This window comes from Aspergillus affinis, assembly GCF_023601865.1.
Source record: "Aspergillus affinis strain CMG 70 chromosome Unknown NODE_137_length_90870_cov_88_068056, whole genome shotgun sequence".
In the NCBI taxonomy this organism is placed as follows: domain Eukaryota; kingdom Fungi; phylum Ascomycota; class Eurotiomycetes; order Eurotiales; family Aspergillaceae; genus Aspergillus; species Aspergillus affinis.
Window position 1 is genome coordinate 22,037 of NW_026515918.1, and position 23,796 is coordinate 45,832.

A 23,796-nucleotide genomic window follows, 5' to 3' on the forward strand; every position below is an offset into this window, starting at 1 on the left:
ACACACGATGGTTGGTCGGTTCCCCTACCCGAGCCGGTCATTCCTGGCTCGCGTGCCCTAAGTTTGGTCGATCGGCGTGTATATATTCTCCGCGTTCGTCGGTCCGGTTAATTTTCATTTCGCAGGGATTGATTTGGTGGCATCTTGCACCTTAAACGTCCGGTTAATTGTCATGGCAGAATTCAGAGATTTGGAAAAGGGCAACGAGGTCGTCTCTGAGTCTGCCGAGGAGCAGACCCTTCCGCCGCAGGACAAAGCGCAGGTCGGTTCCGTAAGGGGAAATGCTGCGGATGCAGATCAGGTCGACTGGGATGGGCCCGAGGATGAGGAGAACCCCTTCAACTGGCCGCGATGGAAGAAGATGCGTCAGTTGGTGCTGATGGCTTTTAATACTTTCATCACGTAAGTTCATCCTTCTCATGCGTCGGAATTAGTTCGTGGAATTGCGCTTATCAGCACAGTCCTCTCGCCTCGTCCATGTTCGCCCCCGGCGTAGCGGACGTGATGCGCGAATTCAAATCTACCGATACCATGCTAGCATCGTTTGTCGTCTCGATCTATATCCTGGGATACATGGTCGGACCGTTCCTGATCGCGCCTCTGTCGGAGCTGTACGGCAGGGTGCCGTTGTACCATACATGCAATGTGCTATTCCTGATCTTCACTATCGCCTGTGCCGTCGCCCAATCCTTGCCGCAGTTGATGGTCTTTCGGCTTCTGGCTGGCATCGCCGGCGTGTGTCCGCTCACTATCGGATCGGGCACGGTCGCAGACATGGTCCCCAAAGAGAAACGGGCTGGAATCATGGCGATCTGGGCGTTGGGTCCAATTATGGGGCCGGTAATCGGTCCCGTAGCGGGAGGGTTTCTGGCCGAAGCGGAGGGATGGCGGTGGGTGTTCTGGGTGATTGCCATCGCTGTGAGTACCTCTTCTCCTGATCGGGAGATGCTGAATGATATATACTGACCGAACAGACCGGCGTTATGACCATTGCATGCATGATTTGCTATCGCGAGTCGTATGCGCCCGTCGTGCTGGAACGCAAGGCGGCTCGTCTACGCAAAGAAACAGGGAATGAAAAACTCCACAGCGTCCATTACAAGGGCCGACTTACTCTTGATCTATTCTTGTCCGCTTTGGCTCGGCCGGTGAAGCTATTATTTCGCTCTCCGATCGTCTTCATGCTCGCCACGTTCGCCTCCGTCACATACGGCTACCTGTACCTGATGTTCACGACCATTACCCCAATTTTCGAGAACACGTATGGCTTTTCACCGGGAGTCGCTGGACTGTCGTATTTGGGCTTTGGAATCGGCAGCGTCCTCGGTCTGGTCATCTGCGGCGTCGTTTCGAATCGCATCGCCGTTGCACACACCGCGCGAGGTTGCTTTACGCCCGAGTCTCGTCTCCCACCCATGCTTGTCGGATGCTGGGCGATCCCGATCGGATTATTCTGGTACGGCTGGTCCGCCAAAGCACAAACTCACTGGATCGTACCGATTCTCGGCACGGGGGTCTTCGCACTCGGTTTAATGTCCGTATTCATGTCGGCCAACACATACCTGGTCGATTCGTACTTGCGGTACGCGGCGTCCGTGACAGCTGCTAACACGGCCCTGCGATCGCTCGTCGGCGCCGTCTTGCCTCTTGCAGGACCCTCGATGTACGATGCGTTGGGACTGGGATGGGGCAATTCATTGTTGGCTTTTATTGCGTTGGCCATGTGCGTCTGTCCGCTCCTATTCTGGCGGTATGGAGCCGCGATTCGGACCCATCCACGCTTTCAGGTTCGGCTGTAATCGGCGATAAATCATTCTGCACGTCGGCAGTTCCATTTAGCGTGTAAAAACAATAAAGTGGCTTTCTTCTGTCGCCTTTGGGGGCGGCTTGCATTGTATTGCATGGCATTGCATGTGCTTGTTTGGGGAACAATGCCTTGGCTGATAGAATACGAATTAATGCATAATACCTAGGGTTAGTTTTTGGACAGGTCATCCAGTACTAGCCAGCCTTTTCAGTCTCAACGATCATTGACTGTTTGGCGGCCCCTAGCTTCACAAGCACCACGCCAAAGGGGCTGATCAGCCCTAGATTCCTGCCAAGATGCGGCCAAACAGCCACCGCGACCGAGTTCCGAGCTACCGTGGATCATCGGACGAGCGGGGTTTGACCGTCCTTGGTGGAATGACATTTCGTGCTCCTATATTTATTTATTCATTGATTCATCCATCCATCCATCCATCTATCTGTCATCACGGCGGCTCGTTCACAACACCTCCATTCCGTCCCCACCCTCGGTCATCTCCACCATGATCTTCGAACCACTTATTCGACATCCCCTTCCGTCGAAGGACCTTCTTTCCTATATCTTCTCCGACCCGGATTATAATCATGACCAGCCGGTATGGGATTCCGTCCGTGATTCTGTGGTTGCGACCGCGCTGACTGACACCCCGCGCAGATGTACGTGGACGTGCACGACACTTCACGCTCGATCTCGTATAACCAGGCTCGTGTCATCATCCGCCAATTGATCGGGGGGCTGCGCGCATGGGGCGTCAAGAAGGGCGATTGCGTTGCAATTAATTCATTCAATGATGTAGAGCCTCCTTCCATTGATCTGATATCCCCAGTGGTCGCAATGTATGCTAAACTCAGAACAGATTTACTATTGCATGCTCGTGCTGGCGATCATCGGCGCGGGGGGTATTTTTACCGGCACGAATCCTTCTTACACGCCGCTCGAATTAGCGCATCATTTCAAGACGTCGGAGGCGCGATTTGTGATCTCAGAGCCGGAACTTGTCAGTGCCGTTCAAACCGCCATCAAAGAGTCGCGGATTCCCGACAGGAATGTACGCGTGTTCAATCCCCGCGATCAGCCCATCCCGGAAGGTTATCGGTCGTGGACGGAGTTCTTCGAGGCGGGCGAGGCGGATTGGGTATCGTTTGACGATGAGAAGATTTGCACCGAGACGACAGCCGCACGGTTGTTTAGTAGCGGGACGACTGGTCTACCGAAGGCTGTGACTATCACGCATCGGAACCTGATCGCGCAACATGAGGTGGTGTTTGAAGTGAATCGGAAACCGCATCAGGTAAACATTCTCGCCCTCTATCTCTCGTTCGCTCTCTGCGCTTTTGGTGACTGCCATGAGGTTTCTTCGCAGCTAATAAAACCAAGATATCCCGCGTTGTCGCAGTCCCCATCTTCCATGCCGCAGCCGTGCCCTCAGTTCACTTCAGCACACTTAAGGCCGGCCAACCGACCTATATCATGCGTCGGTTCGAACTGGGAGAATTTCTTCGCACAGTCGAGAAGCACCAAATCACTGAGCTGGCCATCGTCCCGCCCATCGCCCTCGCTATCATCATGAGCCCCATGTCCCGCGAGCGCCCGTATCTCAAATCACTGAAATCAGCCGCCTGTGGCGCGGCGCCGCTAGATAAATCAGCCCAGGCCAGATTCCAGGCCTTAATGTCCGAAGGTGCGCCGTTTACGCAGGTCTGGGGCATGACGGAGACTTCCTGTGTGGCGACGCTGGTCCGGTATCCGGAAAACGACGACGGGGGTAGTGTTGGACGGTTGGTGGCGAATCTGGAAGCGAAGTGTGTTCCCCCTCCTCCGTTCTGTTTTGTGGAAACCTATCCATCAATGTTGCTCCTCGGCGGGGCTGATAAACTATCTAGGCTGGTCAACGACAAAAACGAGAATATCTCCGCATTTAACGTCCGGGGCGAGCTCTGCGTCCGTGGCCCAACGGTCACACCGGGGTATTTCAACAACGACGCAGCGAACGCCGAATCTTTCGACGCCGACGGGTGGTTCCACACGGGTGATATCGCGTATTGCGACCAGCGCACGCTCAAATGGTACATCGTCGACCGCAAGAAGGAGCTGATCAAGGTGCGCGGGTTCCAGGTTGCGCCGCCCGAGCTGGAGGCCGTGCTGTTGAGCCATCCGCTCATCGTCGATGCGGCGGTGATCGGGCTGCGCGGGGTGGTGCCGGACTCGGAGCTGCCAAGGGCATATGTGGTGAAACGACCGGGGGCCGAGGGCGAGAAGTTGACAAACGTGCAAGTGAGGGATTATTTGGAGGAGAGGTTGGCGAGGTATAAGGCGTTGACTGGTGGAGTGAAATTCGTGGATGCCATTCCGAAGAATGCGAGCGGGAAGATTTTGAAGAAGGTGCTGAGGGAGGAGAGTCAAAAGGAGATTGATCGGGGAGTGAAATTGTAAAAAACTCTTTCTCGTTCCGGTGGATTTTTCCTTAGTTAGCGTCGATGGCTTTAGTCCTTTGTATCATGTTCAAAGGTGGTATCCTGTTATGACGATCTACTATCTTGTCACCAACCTTCCATAAGAGGGCCATAATGAAGATCATGATCATTATTAATATCCAAATCTTTTGACGGGCAAACATCAAATGACTACCTCACATCTTTCTTCACTTTCCTAGACGTTGCTTCAAGGTCAACCTAACCCAATGAATTAGTCCTTCCCTCGCTCCCTCTTGTCATCCGATAGTTCAATATGCTCGGCCCCACCGGGCTTATTCTCTAGATCTTCTCTTCCTCCCAATTTCGCATCCTCAATTTCATCACCGTCGCGAGAACCATATGTCCTTCCCAACTTAACGTCTCGCCGCCAGAGGTACTGTCCAAACATGAAAATACTCCACCACATGACGACGAATACCGTGTTGACAATAAAGCCTTTTCGCCACTTGGGAGCTATAAAATCATGACAACTGAGTTAATGACTCTTCAAGCGGGAAGTGTTAGGAATAGAGAAGATAAAAAATCTTTACCTTCAACGACCGGGAAGACAGTGATCGGGTAGAAGCTGAAGAATATCCAGCCACACGTCATCTAGATGATGATTCAGTAAATAATTATAAGGATATAGGGGGACTCTAAATCCCACCATTGCACCAGAAGTGAATGCCCGGGCCTCGGAATCATCCTTCATGACCATATTCACCCATGGGAATAATATAGGTGTCACGCAGGATGTGAATCCAAGCAAGTAGTATGCCGTGACTATATCTGAATCAGTATCGCTGAACGTTGCACGGAGATTGGGAGAATCTTACAGTGCAGTCCAATTGGTATATCCCATGCCAGCAGGCAGAGATTCGCAAATAGCAACACGGCTGCCACCACTGACATCACCGCCCAGAACGGATACACCATGACCAATGAGGTTGCCAGAATTCCCACAACAATCGAGACGCATTGCACACCGGTCGGAATCATGTTGATCTCCGAGACAGTCCAGGTACCGTACTTGTCTGCACTGTCTTTCAGCCACAGAATCATCTGGCCGGCGACATAAGAAGTGCATTGGAAGCTGCAGACAAGTTAGATCTTTCGCAATGCTGATCAACGAGGTGGAGACGCACAAGATATACGTGAACACTGCAACATAGAAATGCCAGTGCGAAAACACGCGCTTCAGCATCCTTTTTCCAATCTTCCGACTATCCTTGACTCCTTCATCGCGCATCCGCGCAACACATAACTTATGATCAGCGTCGGTAAGCCACCAGACCTTAGGACTGGAGGGTAAGCCCGGGAAGAAGAAGAAACTGGCCAGTGCGATAGGAAGACTGATACATCCGTCGATGATGAAAAGCCATCGCCAGCCCGCCATGCCGTGAACACCATCGAGTCTTTCATGCGCCGCAGCTTGTAGATAACCTCCCATGAAGGAACCCAGGTTACTCGAGACGTACCAGACGCCGGCGCGCTTGAACATCTCGTCGCCGCGGTACCAGGACGACAGAATGTACATAGTCCCCGAGGAGACTGGCGTTTCAAGCACACCGAGGAGGAATCGAAGACCGTAGATGTCGTGCTCATTGCGGAGACGGCATTGAATGAAGGTGAGCACCGACCACGAGACTTCCGTGGCGGGGAGGAAATATCTGGCGAGTTTCGGACGGGAGATGACCATCATGGAGGGAATCTCGAAAAGCAGGTAGCCGATGTTGTAGAATGTGCCGAAGAGAGAGTACCTCGGGGCGTGTTAGTCAATCAACAGACATGAAAAGCCCTGAATGTGACTAACTGGTTTCCATTGAGCTCCAAATCCTCTTTCATGCCCGACGAATATGCATTGTTAATGTTGACTTGGTCCAGCCATTTGATAAAATCTAAGCAGTCAGCACCTATACACCAAAATGTATTTTGAAACTCACAAGCCAAACAGCACAGCGGCAGAAGCACATAGTCCAACTTTCGAAGAAGCTTCCTCTCTTCATTCGAATAATGGCTCGGATACCAATCGAAGAGGTACAGCCAGGCGACCCACAACGATCGCGGCTTCGGTCTGTTTGTAGACGAACTAGCAGCGGGGACTTTGGTTTCGTCTCCCAGGTCCTTCGGGGGGTTTAGAGAGTGCTCACGCGCGACCTGGTCCCCGCTAACCCTGTCTTTTGCAGTGCTCCCCGTCATTATGCCAGTCACTTGTTACCGTGAGATAGTAAATCGGGATATCGAATGTTTTGGGTCAGCAAGGGTCTGCCCGGGGGACAATCTCGCAATATCTACTACCCGATACACTCTGGTCATTTCTATATAGGCGCTTTGCTAAAGTCATGTTGATGGCGCTAAACTGGCTTCCCCATGCGAAGCGGCAGAGCTCAAGATTGCGGGGAGCTCGGGGCAGCGGACCCGCTCGGTGCATTGGGCCTGGGGGTCCGGGCGATCGTCACTCCGAGTGTGTAAGGAAGGATTCACTAAGTTTTTAACTAGGTCTGGTCGTGCAAATGGATGACTATTATGGAGGAGAAAGACGTGTGAGGACCGGAGAGGGGTAAATAAACGCGGAATGCTTAGCCCACTGAACCTCAGGAATCCAAACATCTATAGAACTTCCAGCATACAATTCTATTTCATCCCAATATTAAAAATTTTAATCCTCAAGTACTACCTGTTCCTCACCGGAGATGTTCTACAAAGAAGAGGGCCCTAAGCACTCACTGTCCTGTTCAAGCAGCAATTGCAGCTGAAGTGCGATCACTATCATCGAATCTGGATAGATTGATATAGCCGGTAAAAGGTTAAAACGCTATCGGTGTTTATTTTTATCTACTCCACGCAACCGTTGGATCCCCTGGGGCGAGGGAAACTGCGGGGAGACTCGGGGTTTCGGAGGATCTCATGCCAGCCGCAGGAAGAAAAGTCGCGGGACAAGCCAGCATCTCCCTCCGACTTCCTTCTTCTTCCCCCCACAATTTGACAGCTTCCACATGAATAATCGGCCCCGGAGATGGAGCAATACAACGAGCAAGAATCGTCCGGTCTAGCCGACAACCCGGATAAATCTTCTCAAGCTCCCGAAGTGGGTCACGCATGCAACCCTTGTCGAAGACGCAAACTTCGGTGCTCTAGGGAGCTGCCAGCCTGTCAGCATTGTCGCAAGTCGGCCCATGAATGTCTGTATGAGGCGAAACGTGCCAAACCTGGCATGAAAACTGGGGCGTTGGATAACCTCCACCGAAGACTTGGTGAGTACTAATGCCGAATCAAGCCTTGGGTACCATATGTTTCTGAGGATTGCCGCTGTATTTTGTTATTATTACCCTGTTTTTATTTAGCATTGATTGATGCGTCGTGCTCGTCATGCTCTGCGCTGATTATATCCTGTTCTTAGATGGACTAGAACGTTCGATCGAAAGACATCAAGCCAAGCTGGAAAGTCTGGAAGCCGAGGAGCCGTGCCAAGATAGCGATCCCAACATCAACGCCATCCTATCATCCCTGGCAACCAGTCTCCAATCTCTTAGTAAACGATCCTCCACTCGACGGGTTGCTTCCCGAGATGATGCTGGATCCCCGGCAAAACGACGACGGGTTAATGACGACGCCGGTCCCAATCAAGCTTTCACGGCCACCAATGTACCACCCTTGCCTGAAGATACCACCATCAGCACCACCATCGAGTCATACTTTCACTATGTTCATCCTTGGATACCGATTATTCACGAAGCTCGATTTCGGAGGAGGCTCGACGATAATGATGAGAGGGATAAGCTCCGACTCGTCATACACTCTATCTTTCTTGCCGCATCCCATTACACCGAAAGACAACACGACGCAGTAGCGTCGGAAGATGTCAGGGATTGGATAGTCGCTCAGGCTATGAAGCAGTCATCAGTCGAGGCCTTACAGGCTTTGGTGATTACTGCATACAATGACGTAGGAGCTCCTATTGACTTATAATAGGTGAGAACAAACGCTTATAGATGCAGATTGGGAATGGAATGACGGCGCATGCGTGGCCACTTATCGGTTGTCTATCCCGCATGGTCGAGCACCTCCAGCTGACGGTCGAGCACGACGAACCCACACAGTCGTCGTTCACTCAGCCATATAATTCGTTGCCCTCGCCAAAGAACTGGACAGAGGCAGAAGAGCGCAGACGACTGTTTTGGAGCATTTTCGCCCTCGATCGCTTCTGTTCAGTCAGTATGGGGTGGAACACTAGTCTCACATCCGACGATGTACACCGTCGTCTACCCTGTGATGGCATTACATGGCGTAAAGAGGATCCTGTTGTAACACCATATATCGGGATTTGGGATAAATCGGCTGGTCGCATTGGGAACCCGATCGCATTTCTACCTTCGCACCCAATGTCCGGTCGGGCAGCCGCAGAGACAGAAGTGGAGGCCGCGTCTGAAGCTGCTACATCGCCGGGTGGAGCGACTACAGCAGCTGACATGACCACAGTCGGAGCATATGCTTATTGTATCGAAGCTACCGAGTCTCTGAGTCGGGTAACAAGCTACTTCCTCCGGCAAAAAGTCAATATGCAAGACCAGAGGGCATTTGGCGCCTGGCTCACTCGATTCAAAGAGCTTGACCTTCGGCTCGTACATTGGAAGATGCTTCTCCCCCAAAAGTGGGCAATCAATGTCACGCAGCAGACTTCCTCAAGAATGGATCCGAACCTGACATTGGCTCATTTGACTCACAATGCATCTATGATTCTACTTCATCAGCCGATCGCATTTCCTTTACCGTCGTGGCCTTTCAAGAATCGGCTCCCTAGTCTCTGCAGCGTGGATACATGTCAAACGGCGGCCATCGAAGTTGCCTCTATCACAAACCAATATCTGAAGAACTCAGCAGAAAATTCTCCGTTGAGCAACCAATTTGCATTCTGTGTTTTCATCGCGGGTAGAGCTTTGCTATTGTCCTGGCAGCATAGCCCAGCGGGCACCTCCGTGGCGTCAGAGTTCTGGACGCTAATCAGCAGTCTTGATATCATGTCCTATCGCTGGACAGGAATACATGGAATCACTGAACCGCAACATCCTAGCCTATTTTCTAAGTATTCTGAAACACTAAGTGAGTTACACAGGCGATTCACTCAGGATGATTCCTTCTACATTAATCCTTCTGGATATACCACCGAGATGGTCCATTCGACGACAGATCTCGGGTCGTCTAGCAACACACCAATTGGAACTGGCAAGACTGAAAGAGTTTCTGCTCATCAGTTTTCCAAAACTAGCACTATCGGCCTTCCGACCAGTGGAAATGTACCTTCTGGCCCTTTACCAGGGAGGGGCGGAGCGGAAAATATTCCAACACAAATTCCAGACATGCCACCGCAAGGAGTGGCAAATATTGGCCCCAACCCTTTCACTCTGCACATGGCGAATGCGATCGAACAGAGCGGAGATGGTGATGATCCCATGGCAATATCGCAGATGCTGCTAGGTCAACAGTTCACCGACTTAGATCGAGTTATTAGTTTCAACGATGGGATTTTTGGACCTGAATTCGAGGCTCGAAGATGGTGATTAATTAAACGTTTTGCATGATACCTCTAACTATCCTCAAAAAATGAAAATGATGCCGGATAGTGAATAATTCACACACGTGATTCTTGTATTTTAAACGTAGAAGCGAGCGGGAAGCTCCATCCTTCCTACACACATCTCAACCCTGAGTCTGCTTCTACCCATTGGTTGCATCAAGATGACCAACAAATCGTATCGATAATCAAAATACTCTCGAATTTCAACAGCATTTCAAAACATCTCTAGTGGCACAAAGCCGCTCTCGTAACTACTTTTGGCGTTGTTCTACCTCATTTTCTCTCACTAATGACTGCTTTCCAGACTACAGATTTAAATCCTTCACAATGACCGATCCCTCTCTCGCCACCGGGTGGGCAGCTTACTTCAAAGAATGAACCAATTTCACATGTTCAACGTAGAGAGCAGAGCTTGTTTCTTCGGTGGCATGCCCGTGGCGCGACCCTTGCCGAAGCTATACGAATCCCATGTCAAGTAGCCGGTTGCCGAATTCTATCAGATAATAGTCCCCGTATACCAAGCCGTGGTTCTGGTACCGTCGTCGCGCATTTTCGTTGTTATTTGCTGTGCCATGTTTCAGTATTCCTTCGAAGGTGGAGTCTTGACTGCAATCTTCAACACCGAACTCGTTGTTGTCGCAAACAAAGTGCACCGTTTCAGGGGCTAACGAAAGATCGATCGTGTCGCGGACGATATTAATGGCTGCGTCCAGAAAATGTCGAGCAAGAGCGTCTTGGTTGACACTCGTGAGTGCCTGGGATAGAATGAGCAAGCCATTCGCAGCAATAACACCTGCCGACGAGTCTCGCAGCGGACCCACGACATCCACTGGAGCATCGAAATCCCAGAGTGGAACGTTTCGACCTTTTCTCTGCGCTGGTTCGCCGTTGAGAAGTCTGTCGTTTTCGATCTCCACACAGGAGGGCGCCGCTTCCAGTCGGTGAAGGAAATACTCCGCAGCTCCGCAGGCTGCCTCCAGAAATGTGGCATCTTTAGTCCACATGTACGTCTGCGCGTAGCCAAGGATGGCCCACGCCTGTCCACGGGCCCAGGTCGACTGATTGTTATAACCCTGTGCTGTCCATCGCCACTTCAACGCCCCAGAAGAGGGTTCAAGATTGGATACATGACATGTTGAGTACAGTTGCCCTTTGTAACCTCTTCCTTTCACGGCCTCGGGACGAAGGTGGGTGTGTAATAGGGTGTGTGCATGCGCTGTCGCCATTTCGGCCAGCGTATTGTTTCCGGTATGCGCAGAGGCGTAATACAACAAATCGAGGTTGCATAGGCTGTCAACGATGACTAATAAATTATCACTCATGTCGGTGACTGTGATCTCTTTCTTGATCAAGCAGTCCCAACTGCGAATAGCACCCGCAGATGGCACGTATCGGGTAGCCAGACTTCGGGCAGCTTGCACTATTGACTGAAGGCTCTTTTCGTCCCCTGTAAGTTCCCACTCTCGCTTCAACGCCGGCATCACGATGAATCCAATATCGTGCGTATCTTTTCGAAAAGCCATGTCGTGAACGGGAGTGGACCATAATTTGGATAGAGAACGAAGTTTGCTGCGGACCTTGTCAACCTCAGAATAGGAGACAGATGTCTGGAGTGACATCAGATGTGGATGCTTGATCGATCGTTCAAGTACCGCGAACAGAGACCCAGGAAAGAAGCCACATGTCCAGAAATCAGGATCGCGAAACTCGTACTGGCCTGCGTTGGGTCCATCCTGGGGGACAGTTTCTGGAAATCCGAGGATCTCCCCCGTGGCTTTATTGAAAACTTGCGGATTCTCTAAGCCCCTCGATGCAGTGCGAATGATCTTTGCGCAAATATTCTGAGAAAACAGCTCGGGTATCTTGGAATGGAGAACAGGTTTCAGGTGCCCCTGGAATGTCACCTCTTCGATGTCGGACAAAGACGTATCACTTTCCGGTACTTTTTCCTTAGGCGTCAACGCCAAGTACTCAGGGGAGGACGATATACTAGGAGTGCGCGAAGATGCAATCATCGTGAACGTTATGAAGATTTTCGGAAGGATGGATGTAAGTGTTGTTGTTGAAGCCAGCATATGCCCATTGGGTGCATCTGCAAGAGACGCCTTACTTATTCGGGGCCCTCAGATACCCCGGAAATAGGCATCTACGAACATGGGTGAGTGCAATACTATTTAGTGCCTCACTCTTTCATGGTGTACCATTCTGGGTATTGTCCATCCGACAAACCGACGCCAATCCTCCGTCGCCCGAAATCTTTCCTCCGGTCTGACATCAACGGCACTAGCGTCTTGGAAGGTCTTTCGGGACCGATTCATCCGACCCTGGCGCAGCAAAGCGGAGAAAGCATGGAGTGCAAACGAAAAGCCATGAGGGGCTATTTGGTTTTGCGGATGTCATCACGTATCTAAGGAGCATCCCACCGCATGAATAAACGCACGACTTGGAAACTCTCACGTCAACATGCTGCCACTGTATGGTTTCTCCGATAATCCATTCCAGTCACGATCGGATCTTGTTCGAGCCGCCACATCCATCGTGTCCGTACTTAATCCATACAAAAGCAAGGGAAAAGCAAGGATAAAGCTCCCAGTTGCAACAGCAGCAGGGTTCGATGATGTCGCAGCACAGTTGGAAGGATTCGCTCGTCCCTTATGGGTGGTTCCGCTGCTCTTCAACGAGGAACTTGGGAATGAGCATAGCGCCCATCTCAAAACATGGATTCAAGGTTTGGTGACTGGGACAGATCCTGAATCATTGGAATATTGGGGTGAATTGGAGGACTTTGATCAGAGAATGGTAGAAATGGAGTCGATAGCATTTGCGCTTCTATGTAATGGGAATGCGTTTCTCGGGCCCATGAGTAAGCAAGCAAAGAAAAATCTTTCAAACTGGCTTGGACAGATTAATTACCGCCGCATGCCACAGAATAATTGGCTGTGGTTCCGCATATTTGTGAATATTGCGCTCGTCAAAGTGCTGGGAGTCTCGCGTGATGATGTCCAGCATCAAATTGACGCAGACTTCAGAACACTCGATTCCTTTTATATTGGAGAAGGTTGGTCCAGTGACGGTCTGTGGGGTGACGAGCGCAAGCAGGCAGACTACTACTCGGGGAGCTTTGCGATTCAATTTGCCCAGCTCTTGTATATCCGTTTCGTTGGCGATGAAGATCCCACACGATGCGAGCAATACCGTCGTCAAGCACAAACCTTTGGCGGTACATTCTGGAGGTACTTTGACGCTGATGGTATGATCGGGTAATGTGCAAAAGCTCTTTAATTTGGAAAGCTAATCATATCGGATAGGTGCCGCGATTCCATTTGGCCGCAGCATGACGTATCGTTTTGCATTTGCTGCCTTCTGGTCCGCCATGGCATGCGCAGATGTTCAATTACAAGCAACTTCTGATAGCATTGGTGTCATCAAAGGGATGCTCTTACGCCATTTGCGCTGGTGGACCAAGCATACGGAGATTTTCAACTTAGATGGAACACTCAACATCGGATTCACCTACCCGAACATGTACTTGAGTGAGGCATATAACTCTCCACAATCAGTCTACTGGTGTTTGAAGACATTAACGGTCCTCGTGCTTCCAAAGGGCCACATTTTTTGGGCGGTCCCAGAGCAACCACATCCGCTAGTTCACTCGTCCAACTCTCCACAATCACCGAATTCTGTCCAAGACGTCTGGCCTCCGAGACACATTCTGTGCAATACATCGGAGCACCATTTCCTCCTGTCGTCCGGTCAAATGTCCCGAAAAGCACATAAAGGGCGAGAAGCCAAGTATGGGAAATTTGCCTATTCGTCTGCTTTCGGGTTCAGTGTACCAGCAGGGCTTCTGCTCGAACAGCTGGCACCCGATAGCACAATATGTGCGACTCATGACGACGGGGAGAGTTGGAAGATGAGGTCACAGCCGTATGATGAAAGGTTGATAAACGTGAAAGTCAAGGACAGCTTCCAGCAAGAACGAGACATACAATCCTTGGTTAGCGAATGGCGACCGTGGAAATACCTTGATCTGTGCATCACAACCGCATTATTCCCGCTGGTCGAGATCTTCCCCGGCTGGCATGTTAGAGTCCACAGGATCAGATATCGAGGAACCTCGTGGATTGAGGGCCTTCAAATCGTTGACAGTGGGTTCGCTCTCGGCGCGGAGACTCCATCCGGTCGCTTCATCACTCCAGAGGTCGAGCAAGGCTCAGTCACGGATGGGGGAAGCTGTCTGTTGAGTTCGCCTGCCGGGACAAGTGCAATTGTCGACATGAAACCGGAAACAGAACGGGCAGCAATTGATACGCAGATAGAGGTCCGGGGCGAGAGCTTCGCGCTAAGGGCTGATCCAAACACGAATCTCATGTCGTCGAGAACCATGATACCCTCGATAAAGCACCACCTAAAATTGAATGGGTTCGAGCGAAACGCAAGACGGGAGGTATTCTTGGTATCGGGTGTCTTTGCTGTGGGCGCATCCGCGGGCTTGGATCAGGACACGATTCGAGGGATGTGGTCAAGACGACCTCGGCTGCGTGTGGAAGTTGTTAGCGATGAAATACAAATCAGCGTACAATGAGTAACGTGGAATTGATTGTTCAGGACATCGCAGTTAGGCTGTCACAATCGCTCGTTCCCCTTGAAGTACCCCGCAAATGTCCATCCGGGCGCTTAATTATAATCCCAACCCCATGTCGCCTACCTCTATCATCTTGCCATATCATCATCAAGGGCCCTTATTATCCCTTATTATCATCACACCTTTTGTAATTTGACTTTGAACCATGCGCAATAAACGCCAAGTCTGGGTATCCCTTCATTCTCGCGGTGCGCTCTCCCTCGGGTCAAACAGGACCCAACTAGGCCACGCTGCATTCCACTGGGGAATCCTCGTTAGCCTCAAAGTCTCCAGCGGTGCAGACTGCCACGCCTACGACGTAACCGACAATCTTTTAATCGATCCAAACAGTCGAACAAACCTCAACCCACATAATGGCTGGCGTTTTCGTCACAACCCAAACGAAGACCCAGAACGCAACCCACGTATCCTGGGGATGGTCATGATAGGCAAAGTTCCGAATGACGTTCCGTATGACGATATCGAGGCCCGTCTAGCATCTCTTCCGCTGCCGGATAAGGATGTCCAACCGGTCCAGAACCGCGTGACATGGACGATGGCCGCCATTGGGAAATTGCAAGAGATTGGAGTCGCGGAGATGTTCGATATCAGCGATTCATGGACGATGCAACGATGTTTGCTGATCGGAGGATTCGAGATACGACGCAGACGCCGAAAAAGATGAATTATACGCGTCAGACGATGTGAGACCCGCGTTGTTTTGACTGACCTGAGGCATCAAGGGATAGGAGTTTTCCCTTATCTATGATGGGTTTGCGATATAAGGCAGAAAGGAGTCATGGGATGATGGGGTCTTTAACGCCGGGATTGTGGAAATATAATCCACAACTGGCGTATCCGGTCAAGGTCAAAAGTAGTTTGCGGCCTCTCACAGCTCATAGTGGATCGTTTTGTCTTCCGTTGGATGTTTTCTCCGCCTCAGGCACCTCGTCAGTGCCTGCATCTGCTCGATATAGCTAGCCTCATCATCTGACCCAGAGTGGGCCTGCGCATCTAGACAGCCAGCGGTCTTGAAGACCTTCACTATTCAGTCTTCACACTCTTCACACTCCTTAGCTTCCTCAACTCTCCCTCATCTTACTCATCACAAATCTTACCCACTTTCGTTCCTCACTTTCTTCCTTCACTTTTCTCCCTTACTTTCTTTTCTCAATTCCATCTCTTCATTTCCCTCGATTCCCTCAATTTGCTTCACTTCGTTCTTGTCGACGCAACAAAGACAGTCCCATCCTAGATATCCTTTGAGAGACATAAACTAAATGCGACTGGACCGTCTACGAATGAGCCAATCTCGGACTCTTTCAAGCTACTGCGATTGAATCTGGTCACCCTCGACCACTGATTGTCACCATGCCGCTCTCCAAAGACCAGGTCTTCCGATTGATGTGCCCTGGTGACTGCACACCAGAGTGGCAGGAATCCTTTGAAAATGCGCGCATCGACCAGATAGGCTGTACGTTTTTGGAAGATCCATCTACGACCATGTGGATGGATGGATCTGGGTTACAGATTCTTTGGGGACACGGTCTATGTAGGTCAATATCCTCAAGGCTGAACTCAGCAGCTGACAACAGGCGTCTAGCTAGCTCCGGAAAGACGTTTATAGCCTCTAAGCTTGTCGACCATATTAACCTGAAACAAAAACGTCGTGAAGGTCACCAAGCAACAGCGATCTATTTCTTTGATCCTAACCTGTCTCAATACACCGTTGATGACTTTGAAAGTTCGATTTGCTCCATTGCCAGGCAGCTGGCTGCTCAACTGCCCACGTCATCGACTGGGGTCCTTGACCAGATCTCGGAAACGACTGAGTTCTACCCTTTGACAGATGGATACGAAGATTCCGCCAAAATATTCCATGACATGCTTTCTACTTTTGATCATCTATATCTCGTGTTGGATGGTATCAATGCGTCCGACCAGGTTGTTCTCGCTCTACTTGATTTTCTCAGCGGAGGTGAACCCCATGGAAGAAATATGCATATTCTTTTCACAAGTCGAAACCCGCCTCCTAATATTCAGGCCACCTACGGCATGTCGGTTGTGCAAGTCAGAGTAACGGAAGAAGACCTGCAACGTTTTATTCTACATGAAGCGGGAATGGATGGATCCGAAATTCAGAGATCCGGAAATGAGGATACTTTCCAGACGGCACTCACGGATATTTTGAGGCTCACAGATTTCTGGTATGTGTTTTTTATATATGTAGTAGAGAGGTGGCTAAATATTAAACCCGAAGCTTCCCGCCGTTACCTCTGTATAGAGGTATGGACCCAGCTGCCCTACTCGCGACGTTGTCCAACGCACATGAAAACGCGTCGAAAATGCCTGCCGGCTCTGAAACTACGGCATTGAGCCAGTTCACAATGTTACAAATAAGCAAAGTCTACGGTCTGCTTGCTTCCCGAGTCCTCCACCTAGTAGCCAAACTTGAGCACCTTAAATACCCCAAAACAGCTACAGTCATCACTGATATGATTCGAGTATTGGGAGCAACTCGCGCAAACGGTACCTTCTATACAGTCTCTGATATCATTGAGTCATGTCGGGGATTTATCATCGTCAGTCACAAAGATTTGGAGATAAAAGTCAAGTCACCTTTCTTAGAAAATTATCTTCTTGGAGAGACCTGCGAGGGCAAAATGAACGGCGACCTGGTTCAAGCCTCTCTCAAATATTTGTGTGGCGAGAATTTTCGATTAGGCCCGTGTAAAACCGCGGCAGATATGGAGCAACGTTTCCAGAAATACCCATTCTTGCCCTGCGCCTCTCGAATCGTCTCAGCATGTATACCCACGCAGTCAGATGTCGATAGCATTTTAGATCAATTCTTTCAACTCGCGTCAGACCCCAGAATTTTCGAGACTTACTTGCAAGCGGCGCAATCCTGGCCATATAGAGACAAAGCCAGCTACGCAGAACTCGAGGCCAGCGAGCCTAAGTGGAGACCTATGAAGCCCGGTATTACAGTCCTCCACCTTGCCGTGATTTATAAATGGGGGAAAAATTTCGTCGAGGGGATCCTTCGACGCGGTGTCGACATAGACGCTGTTACGACCACGGGATTGACAGCACTGCACCTTGCTATAGAGGTTCAATCCCAGACAAAGATCGTTCAGGTTCTTCTTAGGAGCGGAGCCGAGGTGTCAGCAATTGACCAAGACGGAAACACCCCATTGTCGAGAGCTGTTGTCGTTGGAAGCCTGGGGACTGTGAAATTGCTTGTTCGGCACGGAGCGCCTGTCGATGACCTTTGCGAGGATATTCTAGTTGAGTGTTCTGTCTCGCAACCGGAGATTTGGAAATATTTGACCGAACTCGGAGTCAGTTTGCCCGATATCCCAACGGAGTGGGAGTCCAGTCACCGGATGTGAAGAGGATGAGATGAAGAAAACCCCAACATGGTCTATTTTCTTTGATGTTTTCATGAACCGCGCTGAATCAAACGATGTATTTACTATCTTATCTCATGTTTTTATTAATCAATTCTCAACGGTTCCTTATTCACAACTGCCCTTTATCAACCTGCACCGGACGGGAGCTAGTTAAATTCATAATTTGGCTCAAAGTAAGCTCCGAATCGACGTCAATCACCATGAAATTGTCATAACCTGTCCCAAATTCTGTGCCTAAAATACTGTTCGCGCTGGGGTCGGACAAAGGAGACTCGGCATCCTCTGTCGCATCACTTGCTGATCGGGTAGAGCTTGGACAGGGCCACTGACTGACTGAGACTGGTGAATCCCTGTATTCGTCAAGACTTATGCAGTTTTGCCAATTTACTGGTGATATTGAGTCTGCTCGATAGAATGGGAGAGTCTTTATAACTGCAGACTCCAGAAACGATGAAGCTGATCGAGCGTTGGGATAGTTTTCTCGCAATTCCGTTAAACCATACAGGCAAACATTCAGGCGCTGAAAGCTAACACTTTGAGAGATGGCATCATGGGCACCGAGAAGATGTGCTATTACCGCCGAATATACCGCAGTCACTGCTGTTGCTGGAAGAAACTTGATTAGATCCAAGACGCCCAAGTCTTGGATTATATTCGTGACTTGCTCCGCAGCAGAGAATAGTTTTTTTTATGGGTAGCTCGCGCAGTTCCGGGTTCGAAAGCTGGCTGAGCCGTGCATGTGGTCGGTACAAAGCCCCAACCAGGGCCAAGAAAACCATTCTAAGAGATGACCGTTGAACATGCAGGAAACCCTCAACATTTGTTACATTCACCAAGTCGACCGATGCATATTGGGCTTCTGGTGCAAGGCTTATCGTACAACCTTCTAAATCCTGCGCACACTCAGCGGCTTGGCCACTTTGCTCGGTCGTCCTAATCAAGACCACTCTGGTAACAGGGTCGATTTGAACCGAGTACTGTGACTGCAGCACACGATGTAGTCAGTGGCAAAGTCTCACTTCCTCAGAAATATCACTGCAAGCGACCTTTGATGCTCAGCGTTGCCAAGAAGACCCGAATACCCAGTCGAGTTGACCGTCGCCGCCGACAACTCGAGTTCGAAGTGATCGATCGTTAACGGCCGAGTATCAAATTCGACACTGCTGATATGCATTGAAGGTCTCATATCCAACGCCATCAGGCAATCGCGTGCATAGATACACCACCAAAGACGAGTTCGTATCCGCGCAGTATCTTCGTCCGCGAAGTGAGGCTTGCGATGTAATCCGATTGTTTGGGCTACACCCAGCGAGAGGCCTAGCCAATGACAGCCATCTTTCGGCCCTCTTGGACTTTCCTCCCAGTAGCTCATAAGCAGTAATGATTGAGTCAGGGTCAATCGATCTTCTTCATAGTCAAAATCATAGAGCAGTCTAGCTCGCTGAAAGAATGTTGTTCGAGCTTGGATTCTTGACTCGAATCCGGCCGCTTGAATGTCCTCTATGTTGACAAATGCGGACGCAGCGAACAACACTGCTTGTAACAGAAGTAGACTGATAGAATGGTCTTTATCATTTTGTATGATGGGTCGTATTAGCCCGTTCAAGTCTAGCAATGGCAAATCCGAGTGGACGTGATGGGCATAGCTGGTAAATAGATTGTTTCGAAAGCAGGTAGCAGGAACGCAGAGGGCCCCCTTCTCGGTCAAAAAGTTGATACTTTCTTGATCCAAATGCGCCGGTAAATGTCTGCTGTACTGAGGAAGGATGAATCCCGTTTCGTGGTCTCGCGTCATCACCGGCGATACTATTTTCGATCTAGGGCTTTCGCTATCTTTCAACTCGGCTAAAACGCGTACTTTGAAGACGACGTCAGCTCAATATCTAGAGGCGCCTTCGCGTGGATGTCTCACATTTACAAGCTCGACCCTTTCCCGGCGAACAAGACTGCTCCTATCTCCTGGTTTCATCCGCCGTTCTTGAAAGTACCGATAAGATTCAAATCAGCAATCAACGCGAGTGTCCTTGAAACCAGAACGAACCTTTTCCTCCTTCCCTCAAGAATCATACAATCAACTTTATCCAATCGAAAATTCGTGCACGGCGATTCATAATCCATGACATCGCAGCGGACTTTGCGACCGCCACAGTGACAACAAGCTCTGGTGGCGCGTCTTTTCCTCCCAGGTACTGCATTCATCATTGTTGTATGTTGAGATTCAAAGCCATGAAGTAAACATGGATAGCCCTTCCATTAAATCGCTAGTACGCCATTCCAGTGCCTATATACAACATCCTACAAACCCTGTGTCGGACGCCTTTGCTTCTTAGGGCATGTAAACATTCCCTTAAGTTCGATTTACATCCCCAATGGTTGAAATGAGTCTAGATTCATCCAATGAGATCATTCGCCCCATATACCTGGGCATAAACAAGGTGGGTGGTACTGTACAGCTCGTGAAGGTTGAGTTGCAGGGCAGTCCGTCCGCCGGAGATACATTCTAAAAAGAGAAATGGACAGTTCGAAGGTCCGCGTTGGATCCGCAAAATGACTCGCGCTCTAGCAGACTCTTGCCGAGACACTTTACAATACTCCTTAGCTTTTTGGACCTAGTACTTGATAGTTCTAATATAACTGCAAACGAAGATATGCAGACGTCCAAACATAAGCACAAAATCCGTAAAACACCATTTATTCATACAGGATGTAAGTACCTCCGGAGTATTTGTTTCGGCATTCTCGGCGCCAGCACGTCGGCAGCTAGAAATGCCGAAGGGAGATCAAATCGGGCAGGAGATTCCGATTGGCTGGTGAGATCGAACACGCCGAGTAGGTAGATTCTATTGACCTCGAATAATATTTGCAAGTCGATTGATATCTGCCTAGAGGTAGATGGTATTTATACTCATAACTAAAGCCATTACCTGGTATCTCGGTCAGGTTCCGTTGAGTTTGATGATGCATGCATAGTAGCTATGTGGATCGCTAACAGAGTAATGGGGTTTTGTGGATGAATGTCTGATGTAAAATGCAGCTTTAACATCAGAAGCGACCTTTTAGATGTCCTAAATGGGTTGAAGCGGTTTCATAGTTCCTTGGGATAGCATAATAAGAAAACGATAAGCAGTCTATATACAACCATACTCTTCATCAACGAGTCCTCAATGTCCGCAGCTAACCGTTTAAGATAAGCCGTAACCAAGGTTCAATACAGATTCTTAACAAAACTTGGTCAATTCTGCAATCCTTTCAGTATTCCGCTGACGCGTCTCCCATTTATGCATTATTAGCACATGAAAAACTGGCACTACTAGGGTCGTCATGAATGGCCTTTCCAGACGCATACAAGCCGAGGGCGCACTATTTTCGTTAGGATCCAAGGTAAGACAAAGGGAGATAGGATTACAAACCATGATAACCCCAATCAGTATACAGAACATATTAAGCAGGGTCAAGGCAATCTTTCTATAGGATGCAAACCACAGGCCCTTGTTCATGAAGAGCCAGAAAACACCGGGAACACCGAAACTAAACCAACTAGCGAACAAGGCGGTCTATTAGTCGTTAGAAGCCTGGAACGACTCAAAGGGAAAAAAGGCAGAAAGAGACTCTCACCATCAAGCTAAGAAGGTTGCTGAACACCGGGATAGCAGACGCAATAATCCATGCAATAATCCAAAGGCCAACCGCAATGCCAATCCAAGATCCGATCGCAACAAAATCTCGCTTCTGCATTCGGTCGGTGCCAGCAAATACCCGAGTATAGATTGATTTGCAGGCGATGTGCCCATTAATGACACCTGCAATGATGATCTGCGAAGTTCTAAATTACCATTCCGTTCCGGTAGGTGAAATGGGAAGAAATCTTACAGTTGGCAGTGCGATTCCATATGCTATCTTCGAGAGCAACGGCGAGAGTGATCCCAGCGCAGGGGACGCAACGCTGTCCCCGGCATAAGTGTATACCACGACCGCTGCGACGAGATAGATGGAGATATCGATGCATTGAAGCAAGGTGAGAGCCTTCGGGAAGTCTCTAGGCTCTTCCAGTTCTGCAATGACGCTGAAGAACGCATTGTGGCTGGCTAGGACATGTCAGGTCATTTCTTTCATGTCAAAAATTCAACGTACCATATGATAAAGCAATGTTCAGGGCAGAGGTAAATCCATTGACAAGATTTGTTTCAACCGTGGCCTTTGCAATTGCTCCGGCGTGTTGGATGGCAACGGCCACCATTGTGATGATAACTGCGCTGAGGATGCTAATAAATGCTAGTGAAGTTAGTATTGAGATGAGATATTCGACAACGATTCACTCACAAGCCAACGATAGCCACGACATATTCTTCATTGTCCGCGGCAAGGACAGGAAAAGCGACACAGCAAATCCAGTGATCCCAAAAGCAATGGAGCACGTAGCATGGTTGGTGAGGGTGTTCAGAGCGACCGTGAATGTCAATATGTGACTTCCCATCAAGAAGATCAGAAAAAGAATTTGCCCAACGAAGAACAACTCTCGGCCAAACGGCCCCATCAATACCTCTCCAGCATCTGCCATACTGGTTATATGAGGGTATCTCCATTTGAATTGTCCAATAACATAGCCTGTGTAGGAGGCCAACAGGCCCAGACTGAGCAGAATCACTATAGCGGGCGCAAGGCCTAGCCCTGCTACGGCTCGAGGTAGTGAAAGTACGCCAAGGGATATCGTCTCTGCTACTAGAAGCAGGCCACATTGCCTTTTGTAAGAGGTCAGTAGATGTTCCGCTCAGATACTCAGGGAGAATAGAGGAATATGCCCATACCACCACTTCAATACTTTGTATCTGACCTCTGCATTTTCTTCATCTCCAAACGCGTCTTGCCTTTGTTGCGTGAAATCCACCTTTTGATCTTCAGTTGCAGTTGTGTCAAACCCATCTTCCCTAATTTCTCTAGGACTCTCGATATCGGCTGGGGGCGGAAGGTCTATTATTTGTGATGGCATTGTGATTGAGATATAGAATTCTGAATGATAAATCTGGGCTTTTGAGATATATCAATAAGTCAACAGCTTGTAACCACGGCAATGTGCAATAGGTTCTCGCGGTGTTTAATTGTTAAGAGGAAACAAACGGTAGATATGTTGAGCAGGAAAGGAGATAGAAGGCAGGAGAGCAGCGGGGATTTGGGTGATCCTAGATACGACGGACGGGATGGAGAGGAAGGCCCGCTGTGAGGGGGATGTGGGCTCCCACGCACCATAGACGAGGTGGCTTCGGGTCTGGTTGGCAATCTTAGTACGAGTACTGCCAGTGTGGACTTTTCTTATCCGTCGAGATCCGTTGATCAAAGATAGGGCAACTGTTCTGTAATGATTGACCGCAGCCAACTCTCTGACCGTTTACCATGCTAGTGAACACAGGCTATATCATTAATCCTGGTTCGACTACATGCACCGGAAGCCCATTGAAAGGCCATACCAGTGCTACATAGTGTTGATCAATATGTCATTCATAATCCATGGGATTTTGATATATCATACCCCGACTCTACCCCAGGTCCCGCAACCCCAGATTCGTTGATTGTGTAGATACTGTGGATTTTATGAATAATTGAAACTCGTAAGTAGCCAATCCCAGGAAAGTAGTTCCGGGTCCTATATTGACCATCGCCTCCCTTCCAGGCATTGAATATCAATCCTGCTACTGCACTGCGTCAAAGTCCACTGACATACAGGATGCACTTATCACTGATTATTATATAACTTTACCAGCATCTCTAATCATAGTTGGTTTTCAATGATAAGATGATAGCCTATCTAAACATTACATGAATCCGATCAGGATTGCCCGGTTTTAGGGTTTTGGCTCAGCTACCCCACAATAATCCAAACTTCCACGATATCAGCATTCAGATAAAGGGGTATCAATTCTCGGAAT

At 49.4% G+C, this 23,796-nt stretch overlaps 10 protein-coding genes across 10 annotated transcripts; 6 read left to right on the top strand and 4 right to left on the bottom strand.

Annotated features, from left to right (window-relative positions):
• Positions 1 to 172: 172 nt before the first annotated feature.
• KD926_001789 (MFS transporter) lies at positions 173 to 1,799 on the top strand (the record flags this gene model as incomplete). Its single annotated transcript, XM_053105374.1, has 3 exons — positions 173 to 402; positions 462 to 918; positions 975 to 1,799. 3 exons carry the CDS (start codon positions 173 to 175, stop codon positions 1,797 to 1,799), a joined length of 1,512 nt encoding a protein of 503 aa, XP_052951427.1.
• Positions 1,800 to 2,309: 510 nt separating this feature from the next.
• Positions 2,310 to 4,240, top strand: KD926_001790 (acyl--CoA ligase; the record flags this gene model as incomplete). The annotated part of the gene is made up of 4 exons (XM_053105375.1): positions 2,310 to 2,402; positions 2,462 to 2,599; positions 2,664 to 3,098; positions 3,185 to 4,240. 4 exons carry the CDS (start codon positions 2,310 to 2,312, stop codon positions 4,238 to 4,240), a joined length of 1,722 nt encoding a protein of 573 aa, XP_052951428.1.
• A 252-nt stretch (positions 4,241 to 4,492) lies between these two features.
• KD926_001791 (MFS general substrate transporter) lies at positions 4,493 to 6,459 on the bottom strand (the record flags this gene model as incomplete). Its single annotated transcript, XM_053105376.1, has 7 exons — positions 4,493 to 4,734; positions 4,812 to 4,872; positions 4,928 to 5,043; positions 5,097 to 5,353; positions 5,406 to 6,020; positions 6,074 to 6,158; positions 6,204 to 6,459. 7 exons carry the CDS (start codon positions 6,457 to 6,459, stop codon positions 4,493 to 4,495), a joined length of 1,632 nt encoding a protein of 543 aa, XP_052951429.1.
• An 817-nt stretch (positions 6,460 to 7,276) lies between these two features.
• Positions 7,277 to 9,818, top strand: KD926_001792 (Zn(II)2Cys6 transcription factor; the record flags this gene model as incomplete). Its single annotated transcript, XM_053093720.1, has 3 exons — positions 7,277 to 7,514; positions 7,661 to 8,205; positions 8,259 to 9,818. 3 exons carry the CDS (start codon positions 7,277 to 7,279, stop codon positions 9,816 to 9,818), a joined length of 2,343 nt encoding a protein of 780 aa, XP_052951430.1.
• Positions 9,819 to 10,290: 472 nt separating this feature from the next.
• KD926_001793 (glycoside hydrolase family 88 protein) lies at positions 10,291 to 11,850 on the bottom strand (the record flags this gene model as incomplete). The annotated part of the gene is made up of 1 exon (XM_053093721.1): positions 10,291 to 11,850. The coding sequence occupies one exon, from the start codon at positions 11,848 to 11,850 to the stop codon at positions 10,291 to 10,293; it is 1,560 nt and encodes a 519-aa protein (XP_052951431.1).
• Positions 11,851 to 12,298: 448 nt separating this feature from the next.
• On the top strand, positions 12,299 to 14,420 carry KD926_001794 (glycoside hydrolase family 154 protein; the record flags this gene model as incomplete). The annotated part of the gene is made up of 2 exons (XM_053093722.1): positions 12,299 to 13,085; positions 13,144 to 14,420. The coding sequence occupies 2 exons, from the start codon at positions 12,299 to 12,301 to the stop codon at positions 14,418 to 14,420; spliced, it is 2,064 nt and encodes a 687-aa protein (XP_052951432.1).
• Positions 14,421 to 14,625: 205 nt separating this feature from the next.
• Positions 14,626 to 15,144, top strand: KD926_001795 (serine threonine protein kinase; the record flags this gene model as incomplete). Its single annotated transcript, XM_053093723.1, has 1 exon — positions 14,626 to 15,144. One exon carries the CDS (start codon positions 14,626 to 14,628, stop codon positions 15,142 to 15,144), a length of 519 nt encoding a protein of 172 aa, XP_052951433.1.
• Positions 15,145 to 15,830: 686 nt separating this feature from the next.
• KD926_001796 (ankyrin repeat domain-containing protein) lies at positions 15,831 to 17,854 on the top strand (the record flags this gene model as incomplete). The annotated part of the gene is made up of 3 exons (XM_053093724.1): positions 15,831 to 16,011; positions 16,063 to 16,666; positions 16,720 to 17,854. The coding sequence occupies 3 exons, from the start codon at positions 15,831 to 15,833 to the stop codon at positions 17,852 to 17,854; spliced, it is 1,920 nt and encodes a 639-aa protein (XP_052951434.1).
• Positions 17,855 to 18,890: 1,036 nt separating this feature from the next.
• KD926_001797 (fungal specific transcription factor domain-containing protein) lies at positions 18,891 to 19,670 on the bottom strand (the record flags this gene model as incomplete). Its single annotated transcript, XM_053093725.1, has 1 exon — positions 18,891 to 19,670. The coding sequence occupies one exon, from the start codon at positions 19,668 to 19,670 to the stop codon at positions 18,891 to 18,893; it is 780 nt and encodes a 259-aa protein (XP_052951435.1).
• A 1,481-nt stretch (positions 19,671 to 21,151) lies between these two features.
• KD926_001798 (amino acid transporter) lies at positions 21,152 to 22,862 on the bottom strand (the record flags this gene model as incomplete). Its single annotated transcript, XM_053093726.1, has 7 exons — positions 21,152 to 21,235; positions 21,286 to 21,429; positions 21,491 to 21,688; positions 21,746 to 21,960; positions 22,007 to 22,147; positions 22,196 to 22,614; positions 22,681 to 22,862. The coding sequence occupies 7 exons, from the start codon at positions 22,860 to 22,862 to the stop codon at positions 21,152 to 21,154; spliced, it is 1,383 nt and encodes a 460-aa protein (XP_052951436.1).
• Positions 22,863 to 23,796: the final 934 nt, after the last annotated feature.